Source organism: Xylaria bambusicola (genome assembly GCF_022495145.1).
Source record: "Xylaria bambusicola strain CBS 139988 unplaced genomic scaffold F5B22scaffold_13, whole genome shotgun sequence".
Taxonomy (NCBI): domain Eukaryota; kingdom Fungi; phylum Ascomycota; class Sordariomycetes; order Xylariales; family Xylariaceae; genus Xylaria; species Xylaria bambusicola.
Genome location: NW_025953566.1, coordinates 486,105 through 502,448, shown reverse-complemented (window position 1 = coordinate 502,448; position 16,344 = coordinate 486,105). Strand labels below are relative to the sequence as shown.

Below are 16,344 nucleotides of genomic sequence, written 5' to 3'. Positions count from 1 at the left end.
GGAGATACAATCAATAAAAACTGCACCCTGCACAGAAACGTACAGAGGTATATATCATTGTTCTAGCGATAATACGTCACACAAGCAATGTAAAATGGTCATGAGATTTATTGATGCGATTAGATCCTCATCTATAATGCTATCATGTAGTGGGGTGATTGTCTGGTAAAGGGAGAAAGAGGTATGAGAGTGCCCGTATAGTAAAAGAGAGAAAATCCCAGTACAAATCTAATGTGTCTAGAAGAAAAAGCTCAGAAAGACCCATTGAGTTTCCATGCCTGCACGAAAACTCCCAGAAAACCAGATCCAAGACTCAGCGGTCGCATGTCAAGTAGCAGCGGCAGGTTTGCTTGAAACCGTAGAAGTAGTAAAGCTGCTCGGTTTAGAACTCGCCGCATCAGCCGTGGTCTTAGGGGGTGGGCAATGGTACGGGTCTGGAGAGGTCTGGGTTCCACACGGAGGTGGAGTGTAGCATCTATATCCCATGAATCAGCTACGCCATTGAACGTGTCAGAAGGAGGTGAGGTTCGCGATAATTACAGGTAGACGAAAGTCAAGGTATGATGGCACTCGACATATGAAGCCCAGCAATCCGTAGAACAGGCAGGTGATGCGTGATCGGCAGAGGCAGAGACGTCCTTCACCTCAGGTGCCGCCGTGATGATGGGATTAGATTCCGGGAGTGCGGAAACGGTAACAAGCGCCGCGGCAGCAAATAGAACAATTGGCAGCTGCATTTTCTGTGTAATTTGTCTCGAAATTTGTCGCTTAATTATCTCTTTCCTCCTTTCTCGACGCTCGAGGTTTGAGATAGAGTATTTTTGAGGAGCTGGCTATGACGTGTGTTGTGTGAACGGTTGCGTTAGATGTCTGAGATGGCTAGTAGAGGCTGTATGTATAAGTGGAGGGACGTGTACTAGTTAATATATGGCCGAACAAAGAGACTCCTCCAGGACGGTTGCGTAGTACCCCCTTTCCTCATCTCTCTAGTCCATTGGAGCAAACAAATGTGACCGAGCTGGCCGTGAAACCAAAGCTGTCAACGGCGTGACAAGAGCCTGTGATGTTGAGCTCGATATGTTTGCCATAGGTATGCTTGACAGCTTGTCTAGAAGCACATGTTGGATGTAGAACAGGCCCGGAATGATGGCCCGGGCCCCCAACCAATGAGCGGCATGCATTCGCCGCAACAGGCAATATATCTACCTGGGTACATAGAAACTTGAGCCAAACCTGTCTTAACATCGAGGTACCGGTACCTTGTCTTATATAAGTACCTATTATGTACCCAGTAATCGTTCGGTGATAGAGACTGGTTTTTTGTCCCGATCAATAGCTCTATATTTTAGTTGATAGGCAATGTCTAAGTACTCTGTAGTTGGTATGTGTACCTACTTATGTATGTAGTTATTCAATCACTATTTCCCCACACTAGTATAGGTACATGACAGGGCTGCATAAAACAAAATGTCTGAGTATATCAGTACGAACCTCAGACAGGCGCTCGCCAAATCCCACCATATGTAACAATACGGCCCATCTTATCAATGACAGTATAGTGTAGGAACCCCAGAGGCACATCCCGATAAGACACAGTCATGCGTCACGTTCATTTTGGCTCAATGTGGTAGGTCGGTAGTAAAAGAGATACCTACCTAGGTACCGTGTAGGTCAGGTTACAGCAGTTCTCCAATTTCTTGAGACCTTTCCCACATGATAACAAGCCGTGATAAAAGGTTGAATCGTCCACGCTAAAGGGGCAATGATATGCGATTCCAAGGTGTGATGTAGCCATCCAATGATCAAGAAGTGGCTCAAGCCTCAAAGGTCATCTGTAGGGCTGAGATGGGCTAAATATGGACAAGGTAGGTAATTGATGATCATGCTACATTGATAAGGGTGCATGAGCACCTTAACCTTACTACTTCTTTAGAAATTCGAATATGAATTAATATTCTCAGATACAAGGAGGCTGTATTACCTCCGTTACTGAGGTTATCGCATTGTATTCATTTAGGAAATAGGTAGCCGACCCATTTTGGTTATCGTGGTACCCCAAAATGATTAAGTGAGTTGTTCCAAAGGAAAACCAAGCACGACCTGGATAAGTAGAGTTCTCATTGCTCATATTCGCTATATCGCCGAACCGCTTCCCATGAACCCCAGGCAGCCCATCATAGTATTTGGTGAATTACTAGAGCCGTTATATACCATGTCACACAGTCAACCCACTAGTGTTTATCGATCATTGCTCGTGTTACTAGAAATTCGATTTTGTGACCCAACACAGAGGTAGTAACAGGACATAAACACGGAAGGGAAACTATTCGGTCCATTCATCGGACCGTGAATTAAGCCGCTCGCTTGTGGCTACACATATACATCAAGGTAATACCACCAAGGTAGTTCATTACTATTAGTCACGTTCATCTGAATCGAGCAGTACACTTCAAAGTACATTTCAACATAAGATGAAAGCGTCACAGGTGTAGCACACAAATGCCGATATTCAGCTGGACGTGCAAGGCGGGTCAGGGCATCAAAGTAAATGGCCTCTTGGCGTAACTGGACCTAAACTGTGGTGAGTCTGGAATAAACTATCTATGGAATATCTGAAATAATTAAGATCTTGAATAATTGAAAGAATGAACACCGCCGTTGTACTTTTGAATACCAAGCGTTGAATTGCTATGGAACGTGCTTTTCCCTCGATCAATGAGTTGGCGCCAGTATCCCAATCGCGAACACAGGAGACCTTACTAGGTTTCCGGGTGGTCTACTACGCTCTAGAAGCGAGAAGGCCAAAGTATTTGAGTAAGGTTTATTTCATCCAGGTCGATGTACATGATGATGGTACGTAGCTCAGCCCTGATAACGACGTGGCCAACTAGGCGCCCATATTAGGAATAATCTAAAGTATTAATCGCATTTAGTAATGGGACACTTACTCGCTTCATGTTCCAGATCGGTGGTCCGAGCACAAACATGATGAAAACATAACGTGATTGTCCATATTTGACCATGGCTCGTGCTCAGGGAGATTCGAATGTCTTCATTTGCTTTTTTTCTTCGACATTTTAGGCTTCTCGAGTTTGCGGAACTTGACAGCGTCGAAAGTCACTGCAGTTGTGGCCTGTACAGTACTGAAGTCTAAGGTGGTTGCTGGTTGGTAATTTGTGAACTGGACATTGGAAAAGTCCGTCGTGTTCGGTTGTTTGGGGCCAGGCATATTTGAATTTCATAACCGTTATAATGAAGGTCTGAAAAGAGAATGTCATGCTGCTTGTGGGCTTTGATGGATCGGCTTGGTTTTATACTCCAGGAACATGAAGTACTATAGAGTATTCCACTAGAACAGAGACAAGTGAAGCTCAAAATGAGAATTGGTGTGCCATAATCCCAGCCTACGCTTAAGTTTTCGGGGCTGCATGTATCGTTGAGAATAAAGGATTGTGTCATACAAATCTGTGAATGATTCCAAGAAGCGGAGCACAAACAACAAATCAAGCTGTAATCTTATGAGGCTTCCTACACTTTGTGCCATGATACTACATTACTTTTGTTTAGCTTATAGTTCAGTAATGCTAGGTTTGATTGGTAATGTATGTGCCCGACCCTGTGCCGCGGGACCTGTGTCGTCCACGTGTTATCAACGTGTCATGTCAACTGGATTGGGTGGAAGTTTGTGTTGCTGACGGTGCGGCACCCCACAGACATATGTAGATAGGCGAGGATGATCTGCCTCAGTCCGGCGGGCCGTGGCGTCGTGTCCGAGAATCCGGCCCTTTCGATTGAATACCCGATTTTTGTGTCAGCTATAATGGCCCACCTATATCCGAATGACAGCGGGAAAGCACTTTGAGTTACAGATCATCCGTAATGGCCTCCAGCATTCTGCATGCCAGCTCAGCGACAAGGCTTGGGTCGTCTCGTTGGATGAAGTGGCCGCAATTATTTGCGATAATTGGACCTGATGATTTGTCTGGGCTCGTCAGCCTCGTCAAACCTTCATTGTAACGATGCCAGGTGGGATTCGTGTAGTTCATGGATATGGAGATTGGTGTTTCCATCGAGCTTTGGAGACTCTCCTTAGCGAACCAGTCCGGGTCATGACCAACTACCGTTACAAACAGTGGTTTCCCAGCAAATCCATGATCGAGAAAAGGCCGATCTGCATCAGGTAACAGTATCGCGAGGTTGCGCCGATCTAGGCCCTCAGGGTTCTTCACACTTGGGTGGAATACCTCACGGAACTTTTTGCGCGTTTCAAACAACATTTCGGGTGTGACGTCTTGCGGCAACGATCCGGGATCAAAGTCAGGATTACTTGGGTTGGGGAATATGCTTACGAAGTCCGAATTGGCCATGACTGAGTCAAGAAGCAGCATACCAGCTACAGTGTTAGGATATTGTTGAGCATATAAGCGAGCGATAGCACACCCGATAGAATTAGCCACGAACATGATGCGTTTCGGCTGGTTGTCCGTCTTCTGTGTGATCTGCGAGATGAGTTGATGCAAGTCACGTACAACGTCTAGCGTATCGTGACCGTAGCCTTCTTCCTTGCCCTCATCACTATCACCCGGGTCGCGATCAATCGTTCTGCCCTGGCCATAGCGGTCGTATGCCAGCATCTGCGGGCGAGATGTAGCACCTGCTGGGCTAGAATCGGCCGTGTTGAGGCGACGCAACATGAGAGCAATGACGGGCAGCCAGAACGACTGTGGTGCGATGAGGCCATTGAGAAACACGACCAGGATATCAGAGCATCCCGATTGGCCGACGCTCTGGACTTGGGAACACTCCAAACTGGCCGTCGGTTTGGTGCTTAGGCGTATGGAGTCGAAGGTGATAGAGGGGGGCAATGCGATTGCCGGCTGAGGCATTACAAGTGCCATCTCGATCGATGCATGAGCTGAGCTGAGGAATGTTGTAGTTGATCAGGTCAGCAGCCACGATACTTTGATCACCACTGGTAGCTAAGATACAGTACCTACCACTTACTTCGTACTTACAGTAGGTGGTGGAATTGCTGTATTCCTATAGGTGTTGATCCATTTGGTGGTGTTGACCGCTAATCCCACTAGGGGGTGGCTCTAGCGGCTTCCTCGTTTAGGTCTCTGAGATTTCGGTAATGTTTGCATATTGTTTAAATTCTGTTTCTTACAGCGCGTATTCACAACATGATACTGCGATAACGACGGTAGAACTTGTCATTTATTTGTAGGTATGCTTGTCTTAGTCAATTCGTTCGTGACGTTCGTGAGAATACATGTTCGTTAGCTGTGGCGGGGGAAATTACAGGGCTCCGTGGCGTTAGCTTGGTACACGCCTCCCTTACTTATGACTTGATGCGCGGGCGCGGGCGGGGCAGACTTTCCTCGTTTGGCCCTTGTATAAACGATCAGCTCTACTACTAACTATCTAATTGACCACTCGAGTATGCATGGCATTACACAGAGGATTCTCAAGGCCTCAACAGCATTCTACATAGTAGCTTGGAAAACCACAGCATTGATCCGGGAACCAACCCACCGCCAAGCTCACAAGTACACTACTCCCTGCACCCGCACTTGATAGGGCTCAGTGTCGCCCTAATTTGCTAGGAAGCATCTGACCGTCGTAAAGAGCCGCTATCCCTTACTGTAGACTACCACGAACGCTCCAAATATCTGCCAAGATGTACATATCCAATCAGATTTCTTGCACTTGTATCTTACTTACATATATAGCCACAGGTACAAACAGTTACATCAGTTTTAATATTATCTTAGGAGAGATCTAAGTACTGGTTATGTTGATCTACTAGTAGGGGCTGTAAGAGACAAAGCACGTGATTAAAATCGGATCAGCAAAGTCTAAGGGATAGTCCTAATAGTTACTTAACTTAGGATCTTTGTAAGTAACACAATAGTTAAATCTCTCTTGAATAAGTCACTATCATAAGTAGCAGCGAAGCGTAGTTTTAAAACCATAAGATTGTAATCTTAGGTAGATTGCGCTTTTTGTGACCTATTTGTTGATGAATTACGCGAGATGTTTTTTCAGGTAGCTCACGCGTTTATAGACATGGGTATGACGCGACTTGCGTTTCCATGGTTACTTATACGTGTGACGTGACTTGCAATTTCTTGGACAGGGGGAAGGGGTGCCTGTGCATTCTAAGGACCACAGCCTAGTTGGACGGCGTGGACTCTTAGTGCTGGTTGCCTTAATGTCTACATCTCTAGCTGTTTGCCTTCATTCATTGCGCCACCTGCCCCGGCTCCCCCCAGGGGGTTAAAGATCATGGTTTCATCAGAGGCTTCTACTAGTGCAGCCGAGGCTTGCCATGCTTCCGTCTTACACTACCTGGATCGATGTGTTGAGATATGCGACCGACTGACATTCAGTAAAGGAAGTTCGGATGAGCCGTTGGGTATTCTCCTAGAAGCGGAGATCCAAGCTTTACAAACTCAAGTCTACACCCTCAAATTCGAGGTCGCCAATCGTGACCTGAATACGGTAGCCAAAGCTTTACTGGCGACAAAGGTATCGCTTCTAAATACCTTGAATTTGCTCGATTTTTACCGCCACGAGGAACGTCGCGGCCATGATGGTGCGCTGAATTCGCTATTTGCATCACGATACATTCTCAACCGCAACCAAGACTACCACGGTCCAAACGCACCGTATTCTGATGAGAAATATATTCGTATGGGCAAAGAACTCCATGAGTTAGTAAGCAGCTTAACGCAGGAAGCTGTTAACCCGGCAGCACACGCTTTCGAGAGACATCAGTATGGTTCCATCCCCAGCAAAGCAAAACCATCTCACTGATGTTTGTCCAAGATCCAGAATCGAAGCTTTCCTGCATCGCATCCATGAACAGTTTCGCCCACGTTGTATCAGCAAGTACCAAACAGCAGCCGATGTACCATTCATTCAAGATACAACCGGCCCTGCATACTCAGGCAGTTTTGGCGTTGTCAAGAAAGTCACCCATAAACGAACCCGAGAGCTTCTAGCAATGAAGACATTCTATAATGTTTTTTCAGTTAAGGAGAAAGATCAAATACGAAGAGAGATTGGTTTGCTAGAAGTTTGCTCCCACAGGAACATCGTACGCTATGTCGAAGCATTCAGCATGGACGACGATGAACATACCATACACTTAGTAATAGCACCTTGGGCGCCATACACCTTAACAAAGTTCCTCCGAACCCCCGACCTGACCCGAAGGAAACAATGTCCTTGGTTTGAACTGAACACTCCGAAATCGCATCGCTGTGTATATCGAATTATGTACGAACTTTCCGATGCACTCGGGTACCTCCACAGTCAATCAATAAAGCATAAGGACCTAAAGCCTGACAACATTCTTCTCTATCACGAGGAAAGCAATTATGTCATGCCAGTGATCACTGACGTTGGTGTCAGTAAAATCTTTGTGCGTGGAGCTGCGACGAAGTATACTGACAGCACATGGGAGTATCTTGCCCCAGAACAGCATGCAGAGAAGGAGAGCACCCCTACATCTGATATTTGGCAACTAGGATGCTGCTTTGCCGAGCTCCTCGCTGTAACGGCCGCAGGCACATCAGGATTTGAAGAGCTTCATGACAGTTTTAATAGAGATGATAAAGACTGTTCATGCTCAATCGCGTATGAGCATACTCGATTTATGGAGACATTGACCACAATCTGCATGTGTGGTAACGCTGCACTGGAGAGGGCATTCGAAGTCACCTCTGCTATGCTGGAGGTAGATCCATCTCTCAGACTAGAAATCGGGCTAGTCAAGTCCGCCCTTTCGGACTTACCTGGCTTGACTGATTCCTAAACCTAATGTACATTTAAGCGAATTTGTCTAGGTGGATGAGAGCGAAAAAGGGTATAATTAGGCAGGTTATAAGTGACCTAGATTGGTAAGCTTAGTAGGTAAGATGTGTAGGTATATTATCTATAGCTGTTAGATTTAAGGTATTTATTCAAGCTGTACTACGTAGAGATTGTGCTGGATATAACGATATGAAGATACCTAGATCTACACCAGCAAAGGTGTAACGGGGCCTGCATAAGCAAGATCCAACTAGCGCCTAAGCCATCCACACACTATCCCTTTAAGGGATAGGAACCCGTGTACCGAAGAAGCACTCAGGCGGGAGGTAGTCTCGGTAGTATGGATCCGACCTACCTATACTTAGTACCTCCAGGCAGACCCACATTCAGAACTACCGTACGGGGCGATCCGTTCAAACGTCCACCGAATTAATAATGATAAATAATGAGCAAATCAAGTATGGAGAATGTATCCTACCTAGGTAGCTCATACTCTGTTGCGAGGGAACTCTAGCCATTAGCTTACAAAACGAGCCAGGTTCTTGTTGTATGCTATTTGTAGAAATATTAGCTACTTGTATACATGTAATAGCATCAGAGCTGGTACCGGTATTAGGTAACTAGCATACATCGTGATCGCCGGTCGTGGGTAAAAAAGAAAAGTCGTCGGTAGTCTGAATTGGCTCTATTCACAATCCAATCATCTGCTGTTGTTTCCGAGGCTTCTGAGGCGCATGTGGCTCGATACGGATCTCTTCCGCCCCCATGGCTGACCTTATGCTGCTTATCTACCATTGGCTTGGTGTTCCTACAACCCCTCACGATGCGCCACTGTGTCTCAAGTTAGGGAGGGCTGGATAGCCTCGTCCTCATAAAGTGAAGGATTCCCTTGAATGACGACCGAGATGTGCATGTTAGGGGCGTACAGAATATCCAGGATATTTTATTCAGCGCGTTCAGCGCGTTTAGACCCTAGTTTGAGTCCATACTATCATGGCGCCTCCTGAATAATAGTGTAAATGAAGCCACCAACCGTTACTCTAAAGCTCTAGCACAATAAAGCTTATCGTCAAAATACTCGACATTATACCTTCCATTGCTCTAAACATTGGATATCTTACACATAATGTGAGGGCAAGGTAACTGTCTGGATTTCTACACTGGAATGGAAATTTTGACCATTGTCTAAAACCTTTGCAGACAGCGTCGAAACAGCTAGCAGTAGAATTCACGCTCGAACAAATATACATGATACTCGGGATTTCAGGGAAAAAATCATATTAAAATCAATGAATGACTAGCTGAACATCCAGCACTCTTTGCCACCACACCTCAATAGCAGAATTGACTACATCATGTCCTATTCTCCATCAATTCATCTTAGTAATAATGAGCGATATGTGCCTCCATGTCACATCACTTGATATATCTCACAAAACCTATCATTGAGCGTTTGCGGTATGAAATTTAGAGCCCAACGGGAGTTTCGCAGAGAACGGCTTGGCCGAGCTGAGAAACGCAGTATGTTAGAATCGCTTTTAACGTTCTTCTCCACTTGCGTTATGAATGCTACTTACAACAGGGACAACACAGCAGGCGGCTTGCTGGCCGCCTTTAGCGCAGATTGACTGAAAGCTGGCAGCGCTAGAGGGGGTGCTAGTGGCTATATCGCCACTTGGTGTCAGCTATCTTTGTGCATTCATCGCCAGTATGCTCAGGATATACGTACGAGAGGCACAATCGAGGTCAGCAACGCCTTCGACATCAACAGAGCAGCATTGCGGGTTACTGTAGAGACCCGGGGGGCAAGCCACGTAGGGAGCTGGGCTGCCGCCGCCGCCGCCGCCGCCGGTGCGCTTGACTGGGTTGGCCATAACGGCGGTGGCCAGGAGAGTGACGAACACGGTGGTGAACTGCATGTTGATTACGGGGACTGGAACTTTGAAGTTCGTTTGATGAGTGAGTGTGCAGGTGCAGGAGTGAAGGACTAAAAGCTCGAGTGTTTGTTGTGCTTGTTGATCGATGAAAAGTTGAGACAAGAGCAGGCGGAAACCTGAATATTTATATTCAGGAAATCTCTGCTGTTCTTCACTTCCATCGCCATAACGACTCCTGATTCTTGGTAATTTCGCACCCAGTAGAGGCCCCTGTGCTGTTGTGGATGGATGAAGCCCACCCCAAGGAATCAAGGCAGCACCCTCGCAAGGTCTCTTTCATCAGTTCAAGATGCAACGTGCCATGCTAATGTCCGGAGAAAAGAAACGAAGAAGTCGTGAGGCACCCCATGAGAGCTTGCCTGGTGACTGATCCTGAATTCACGGTGTGTTGTCTTCGTGAAAGGGGAAAGGATCGTCGTCAAGCCAATTTGGCGAACTTGAAGCTATACAGATGCTGTGGCATCTCTAATCGTGCCGATTTAGGAGAGTGCTCCCACAAGTCGAAGAAGGAAACGATCATCGATCAGAACCTTGTTTATGGCAATCCTCTGTGCAGAAAGTCACCTTCTGGCTTTCGGACGGCGGTAGCGTGATCTGGTACTGGCTCGTCTAAAGGAGATTGAACTTGAATAACAGACTAATCAGCAACCTCATGGCATGCAGTTCGTTCAATAGGAAGAAAATAGCTTGGTTACAGTGACGTCAAAGGCGTTCCTAGGAGAAAATCCCGTATATAAATTTATTACCAAATGCTCCAGCCCGTCTCCCAAGAGAGTCGCAGTACCCCAGTGTGTGTTTAGACAATATAAGGCCAGGGCTGAGTATTATACATGCATCCGCAGACTCCTGACTTCTGGCACCGAGAATCGGGAATTTCCCCGCAACTGGGCATCTTGATAATGTGTACCTATCTCAGCCCAGCATGCCTACTTCCTAAGGGCCAAACCTTGGTTGAGAGTTGTTCCAGCCATTCGCTGTTGCTGTTGTAATAACCCCTGTAGATGGCAAGTGCAGCGTTTACCGTACTACGCTACACTGCCGAAGTATGGGAAATCTCCGCCTGAGACTGGATGATCCTTCGGCTAAAATCGTCAGCAAATCCGTCCGGGATTCAGTTTGGACAAGATCCAGTACCTGAGCCCATCTCGCAGAAAGTTGGTGGACTGGTCAGGCATCTGAGGATCGATCCGATTTGCAAAAAAATAAATTGTGCCGTTGACCAAATAGGAACCTCGGCCGACCTCCGGTAGACCCGACTAGCAAAATATGCATGCAAGCTGACCGTTGAGAATGTGGCTTCAAGCGCTCGCATCATACTAGTGGACGTGCAGGCAAACAGGGCTTCTGGCGATGCAGCCATCCTTCATAATCGGATGATACATAGGCACACCTACGTCGGTATAGGCGTCCGTGCTCGCTGGGAACCACGCGCTGAATGGTGTGAAATCTGCCTGCTTACATACATGAGCCGTTCGTTTCTTTGGAGTTGGTGTGGAGTCCTGCGCTGTCAGTCTTTGCTGACCGGTCCAACATGTACCCGCCCCCTGTCCCGTATACGTGACAAGGACAAGGGTCGACGGCCGCATCCAATCTCTGCACGATAATCAGATTCCTGTCTGGTTCATGATCAGGCTTCCCTATTGTAAATCTGGGGTTGGGGGCTAGCAATTCTCATTAATTATGCCACTCTTTTGTAATCTTCCGGTGATTCTCAACAAGTTCAGCCAAACGGGTTATGAACAGGAGATCTTCTTTGATCTCAAGTATCAGCGTAGAGACGTGGTCACAAGCGCACAACTCACACATTTTCTGGCAATCTTAGGTAGACGCTCGGAGATGACGCGGCTGCTAGCTCATGAATGGTTGTATTATCAAAACACGAACTTGGGAGGCTGTTCGTTGGTTTGGTATGCATTGGGTAACACGACTCTAAGAGGCACTGTAGAACGGCAAGAAATCCTGGCCTCTATGAGGCAGCCCTGACCCCGCCCATTCCGCCATCTGCATGTAAAAGTCCAGCTGCAAAGGTGATAGGCTTGTTTACCAGTCCAATTCCTGCGTGTTGGTTTTGCGTGGTGTCGTAGGATGTCTCGAAACGGTCCGAACGCTCTTGTACAGAGGGTTTATGGCGTCGTCGCTTCGCTTTACGGGAGCGCGCCAAGTTCTCTTGATTGAGATACCGAAATAATGGGGGCCGGAACAGAGCCTGTCCCAGTGACTTCATAGATCTAGGCTGGGACTTGGCTGCATCGCTGAGTTTGACGTCAAGATGCCGTTGGGGCCACCAGATGCACTCCACTTCAGTGAGTGACAACCTCCTTGATGCTCGAAGAATGTAACGTCGCCAGCCACGTCCGGGACATGAATATCCTAATGTCTTTTCCCCAAAACATGAAAACAAGCAGAAAGAGGTTGTTTGCTAACAACACCCCTCCAAAAATACCCGACAGAACCACTGCATAGCCACTCTCCATTACCCAGGTGAGTACTTTCAGGCCGAATCCGAAAGAAATGACCCTACATAGATGTTTGGTGTTAGAAGCTATCGTTCCATGGCACAACCATTAACTTGTGCTGGGGCGTCTATTCAAAATCATGTGGTGGCGTAAGGGGCACTTTCGCTAAGGCAATAAAGAAAGGTGTTCGGGATGCGTACTGTTTACCAAGGTTCATGGCTATTATCATCTCAGAGAAGTTCGAGCTATATGAGTCCACAGCATATGCAAGTGTGAAGGAGAAATAAAAGTAAGCGGCAAAGTACGACATTGCTCCCCCAATGAAGTAGAGCACCCAATGCAGACTCTTCTCGGCTATGATGCCGTACAGGATAATGCCAGCCGGCCCAATCAGCACTGTAAGAAATCAAGGATTAGTATTGCAGGTAGCACTGAGACTTATTTTCGGGATGCTCGGACGCATGCCAAAACATGACAAAAGAAGTTTGAGCTCTTCTTGGTAAGGAAATAGAACGAAGACCGGAATGCGTACTTGCAGGCAACATAACCCCTAGACGCATTTCTGCTTCACGAATCCCGCCGTTGCGTTTGGTCAAGTAAGCGGCAAGTTTATCAGATGATGACGTGAATGGCACGGCAAGTGCATACCCTACGAGGGCAGCTATCGCGAATAAACCGGAATTGATCTATACAATATTAGCTTGACGTTTCATCAGTATGGTGAGAGGCGCACATGCCACAGTCCAGTTGTAAGGTGGTGATGTGATGAGAATTGGAAAGGTGTACGAATATGCGAGCCCCAATAAGCCAATGTTAATACCATAGGAGGCGATGACCCAAAGCGCTTGGGGTACTAGAAAGTAGGTGAAGCTTCTTGCCATCATTGTGAAAAATGGAACATCACGGTCGACTCTACCCCAGGGGCTGAGAGTCTTAACGAATGATTTGCGAGGCGGAGTTGGCGCATCTGACCGCTCTATCCAACCCTGATTGGCCTTTTCTTCCTCCGTCGGTGCCGTTGACATAATCATGGCTGCTTTGCGGTCATACGAGGTCTCTTCAACAAAGAGAAAGGCCAGTATGAGTAATGTGGCGCCAAATGCGAACACAACATAGAAGAAAAGTTGCCAACCATAGCCCCCCGCCAAGATATAGCCTGCTGGTAACGACGCGGCCGACCCCAAACAAAGACAAACTAGGCATGCAAGCATCAGCAGTGAGCGGTGTTTTGCAAATTCGTGGCTCTGAAATACCTGTGTAGTAGCCAATCCTCTCGCCCCGTTCATGTAGGAAAAAGATGTCATTTACCAACTGAACCGGGAGTGCCTCGCAGACACAGGAGCCAAGGGCGTGGATCACTCGAGAAGCCATCAGACCACCATATGTAGTGCTCTGTGAAGCACCGATGATTCCGCCACAGAACTCCAATTGATTAGTCGTGGCCCCCTGCGCACCACCAGCGATGTACTTACTATGATAAGAGATACCAGTAAGATGGGTCTACGTCCGAACTTCAAGTACAATGGCACAAACACTAATGACCCTACACGATATCAGTACCATAATCACTGTTCTCTCTTAAAGACTCGGCTTACCGAAGCCAAAAGCGAGGTTAGGGTATGAAATGAGTTCGGACGCCTGGGTAGGAGAAATGCCAAATTCCGATGCCCAAAGGTCGATGTAGGGCGATGGTCCAAGAAGTGCGGAGTTCGCCAGGAAGGAATAGAATGAACATATTATCAAAATCATTGTCTTCTTGAAGTTCGACCACTAATATTGGATTAGTCAAACCTCACGCTGATGACGGTCCGCATCTCACCTGTAGAGGGTCATTGGGGTCTTCTGCAGGGACCGGAAAAAGTGCTTGACCATATCCAGTATCGTCACCCTCTATATTAGTGGCGCGTGAGCTCTTATCTCGTGAAATCTTCAAGATGTCGACATACCGGCCGCATTGAGGTTTACCGTCCCGGGCACATCTTCTTCATGGGCATGGCTGTGGACTAGATGATGCCTGTTTTCCTCAGTGGTGCGACTCATGGTGGCCGAATAAGCTCTCAGTAACAGCGCATCGATTGAGCGCCCGACAAATATAGACCCTAACTGTTCGGCGAGTATAGTACTGTGATGCAGACTGTTCGGTAAGCTATTTACAATCAAGTACTTCTCCTGATAGCCAATGTTACTTGTATAGGGCCATCTAACGCGCTTTATATAATATTTAGACTTGCCAGTCGTTGCCCCTCCTCCCGCTAAGGAACAAGAGCCGAATGGTCATACCGGGGCCAGTACTATTGCGGAGATTATAACCGTGGGGGCATACGGGGAATCCCTGATATGATTCTTGTCGTATTCCAAAAGTGGCAGTTCTCTGTTTTAGATAGCGTGCCAATGTCGCGCCAGTATCGTGCCAAGGCCGTGTCTAATTGCTGATAAAGGCCGTGCGATAAGTTTGTTTGAACGTCGTGAATATTGCGAGGCCTATAGGTTTTGTAGGCAAAGGGGAATCATGGTTAATTGGGTGGTGTTGCGCAATTGAGCAGCTCGCGCTCGCCATTGAACCTCTCGCCTAGCATATTTTATCCGGGCCAGTCCCCGGGCACACGGTCAACCATCCGGACGAATCTTATATTGAGCCAGGAATGACTGAGTGAATGCCTTGATTCAGGAACTCTTGTCGCTCTATTGCTAATAGCGACCGCTGCACATTGATAAGAACGTAGGTAGACCAATGACGGTTGCTGGTCAAAGAGTGAAAAGGGAATAGCTGAGATTGAAGGCTGTATACAACTCACATGACATGCACATAATTGTATGAGACGCCATAAATATGACAGAATGCGCTAGATGCATGAGACGGAATGCTCTTCACCAGCCTTTTGAATAACTATAATTTGTTTCGTGATACTTCAGGGGCCAGATATTCACTAGGTGCACGTTAGACAATACACGAACGAAAGTAATGCGGGAAATTCTCCGTGCTAAAGGGTATCATCTACGAGTATCCACAGATTAGCTGTTGCGCATGTTGAGCCCATGATCAACCTGTAGTAGTGACAGCGCTGCAAATGAGCTCAAGACGGGGTCTTCACATGCCGCTTTACAGATCAGTCGTGTTCAGTTCATAGCTAAGCGTCAGCACTTTCCACGGCGCTTTCTTCACCCCAGACGCCTCTTGTCTCTTGCTCAACAGCTCTCATAGCAATAGCAACCTCTTCAAGCTTAGCAACAACATCTCTCACACCTTGGTCTACTTTGCTGAAGTATCGATCATTCGCCTCCCTCCTATTTCTAGCAAGGAGAATATCTCGCTCCGTTTCCTCTTCAAGCTTGGCGCCGAGCTTCTCGCCGTCGAGGCCACTATTGCCGGGCTGTGCACTCCCAGTTCCCATAGTGCTTTTGCCCGTATCTGTACCTTCGGCAGCGGCCTTGGCAACCCCGGACGGAATAGTGGAATTTTGAGTAGCACTAGCAGCTACGGCTGCCGCCATACCTCCTACCTCGCCCAAGGCGCCTTTTAGATTTCGTACCTCAGTCTCCGAGACAACGGGTCCGCCAGCGGCGTCATCAGCTTCGCTTCGCGCCCAAGCTTGCGCCAGAGCAATCTGGGCAGCTCGCAATTGCGCTAACTTGCGATCATGATCAGGCCCAAATACGTGGGTCCCACCACTGGCGGACAGTTCGGCCTCTTCGAGGGTTGCCTGCATCTCGGCCCATAGCGCGTCGGTTCTATCGGTGGTTCTGGTCGAGTCGCCGGTCTGAAGACGAGGAAATGGACGATTTAGAGGATTGAGTAGAGAGCCTGTGCGAGAAAGAGGAGGCGGTGCTTGTGACTGCTGAGTGGACAAGCCAGCCGATGGCAGTCCAGGGCCCGCAGCAACAACTCCTGACAGCGAAACATGCGATGCACTTGGCGATGGACGGAGAAAGAGGCTAGGAGGAGGGTCACGAGCTTTCGAATCTCTCGGTTTCGATTTGTTCTGCGACATGGCTACATCTTGAGGATTACGAGGTAGAGCGATTAAGACATGCCAGTGTCGGCGCTTGTTTACTTGGAGAGTAGGTAGGTAACCTACCTACGACTTAAGAACTAAGCTCAGTTACCTACTTGTAACTGGAAGTAAATGCAG

At 47.5% G+C, this 16,344-nt stretch overlaps 6 protein-coding genes across 6 annotated transcripts; 1 reads left to right on the top strand and 5 right to left on the bottom strand.

The window, feature by feature from the left end:
* Nucleotides 1–94: 94 nt before the first annotated feature.
* Nucleotides 95–1,096, bottom strand: F5B22DRAFT_600620 (uncharacterized protein). The gene is made up of 2 exons (XM_047974537.1): nt 541–1,096; nt 95–475 (listed from the first exon to the last, which is right to left on the bottom strand). Exons 1-2 carry the CDS (start codon nt 735–737, stop codon nt 328–330), a joined length of 345 nt encoding a protein of 114 aa, XP_047832380.1. The 5' UTR covers nt 738–1,096; the 3' UTR covers nt 95–327.
* Nucleotides 1,097–3,661: 2,565 nt separating this feature from the next.
* F5B22DRAFT_79743 (Alpha/Beta hydrolase protein) lies at nt 3,662–5,284 on the bottom strand. Its single transcript, XM_047980572.1, has one exon. It carries the CDS (start codon nt 4,896–4,898, stop codon nt 3,864–3,866), a length of 1,035 nt encoding a protein of 344 aa, XP_047832379.1. The 5' UTR covers nt 4,899–5,284; the 3' UTR covers nt 3,662–3,863.
* Nucleotides 5,285–6,288: 1,004 nt separating this feature from the next.
* F5B22DRAFT_645038 (kinase-like protein) lies at nt 6,289–7,822 on the top strand (the record flags this gene model as incomplete). Its single annotated transcript, XM_047978521.1, has 2 exons — nt 6,289–6,779; nt 6,832–7,822. The coding sequence occupies 2 exons, from the start codon at nt 6,289–6,291 to the stop codon at nt 7,820–7,822; spliced, it is 1,482 nt and encodes a 493-aa protein (XP_047832378.1).
* A 1,357-nt stretch (nt 7,823–9,179) lies between these two features.
* F5B22DRAFT_79280 (hydrophobin precursor) lies at nt 9,180–9,922 on the bottom strand. The gene is made up of 3 exons (XM_047980571.1): nt 9,551–9,922; nt 9,399–9,484; nt 9,180–9,330 (listed from the first exon to the last, which is right to left on the bottom strand). The coding sequence occupies exons 1-3, from the start codon at nt 9,738–9,740 to the stop codon at nt 9,289–9,291; spliced, it is 318 nt and encodes a 105-aa protein (XP_047832377.1). The 5' UTR covers nt 9,741–9,922; the 3' UTR covers nt 9,180–9,288.
* A 2,136-nt stretch (nt 9,923–12,058) lies between these two features.
* Nucleotides 12,059–14,254, bottom strand: F5B22DRAFT_635365 (putative MFS transporter; the record flags this gene model as incomplete). Its single annotated transcript, XM_047977126.1, has 9 exons — nt 12,059–12,275; nt 12,415–12,610; nt 12,747–12,900; nt 12,952–13,409; nt 13,468–13,636; nt 13,687–13,757; nt 13,810–13,984; nt 14,034–14,104; nt 14,161–14,254. The coding sequence occupies 9 exons, from the start codon at nt 14,252–14,254 to the stop codon at nt 12,059–12,061; spliced, it is 1,605 nt and encodes a 534-aa protein (XP_047832376.1).
* Nucleotides 14,255–15,342: 1,088 nt separating this feature from the next.
* On the bottom strand, nt 15,343–16,203 carry F5B22DRAFT_645035 (uncharacterized protein; the record flags this gene model as incomplete). The annotated part of the gene is made up of 1 exon (XM_047978520.1): nt 15,343–16,203. The coding sequence occupies one exon, from the start codon at nt 16,201–16,203 to the stop codon at nt 15,343–15,345; it is 861 nt and encodes a 286-aa protein (XP_047832375.1).
* Between the last annotated feature and the right edge of the window lie 141 nt (nt 16,204–16,344).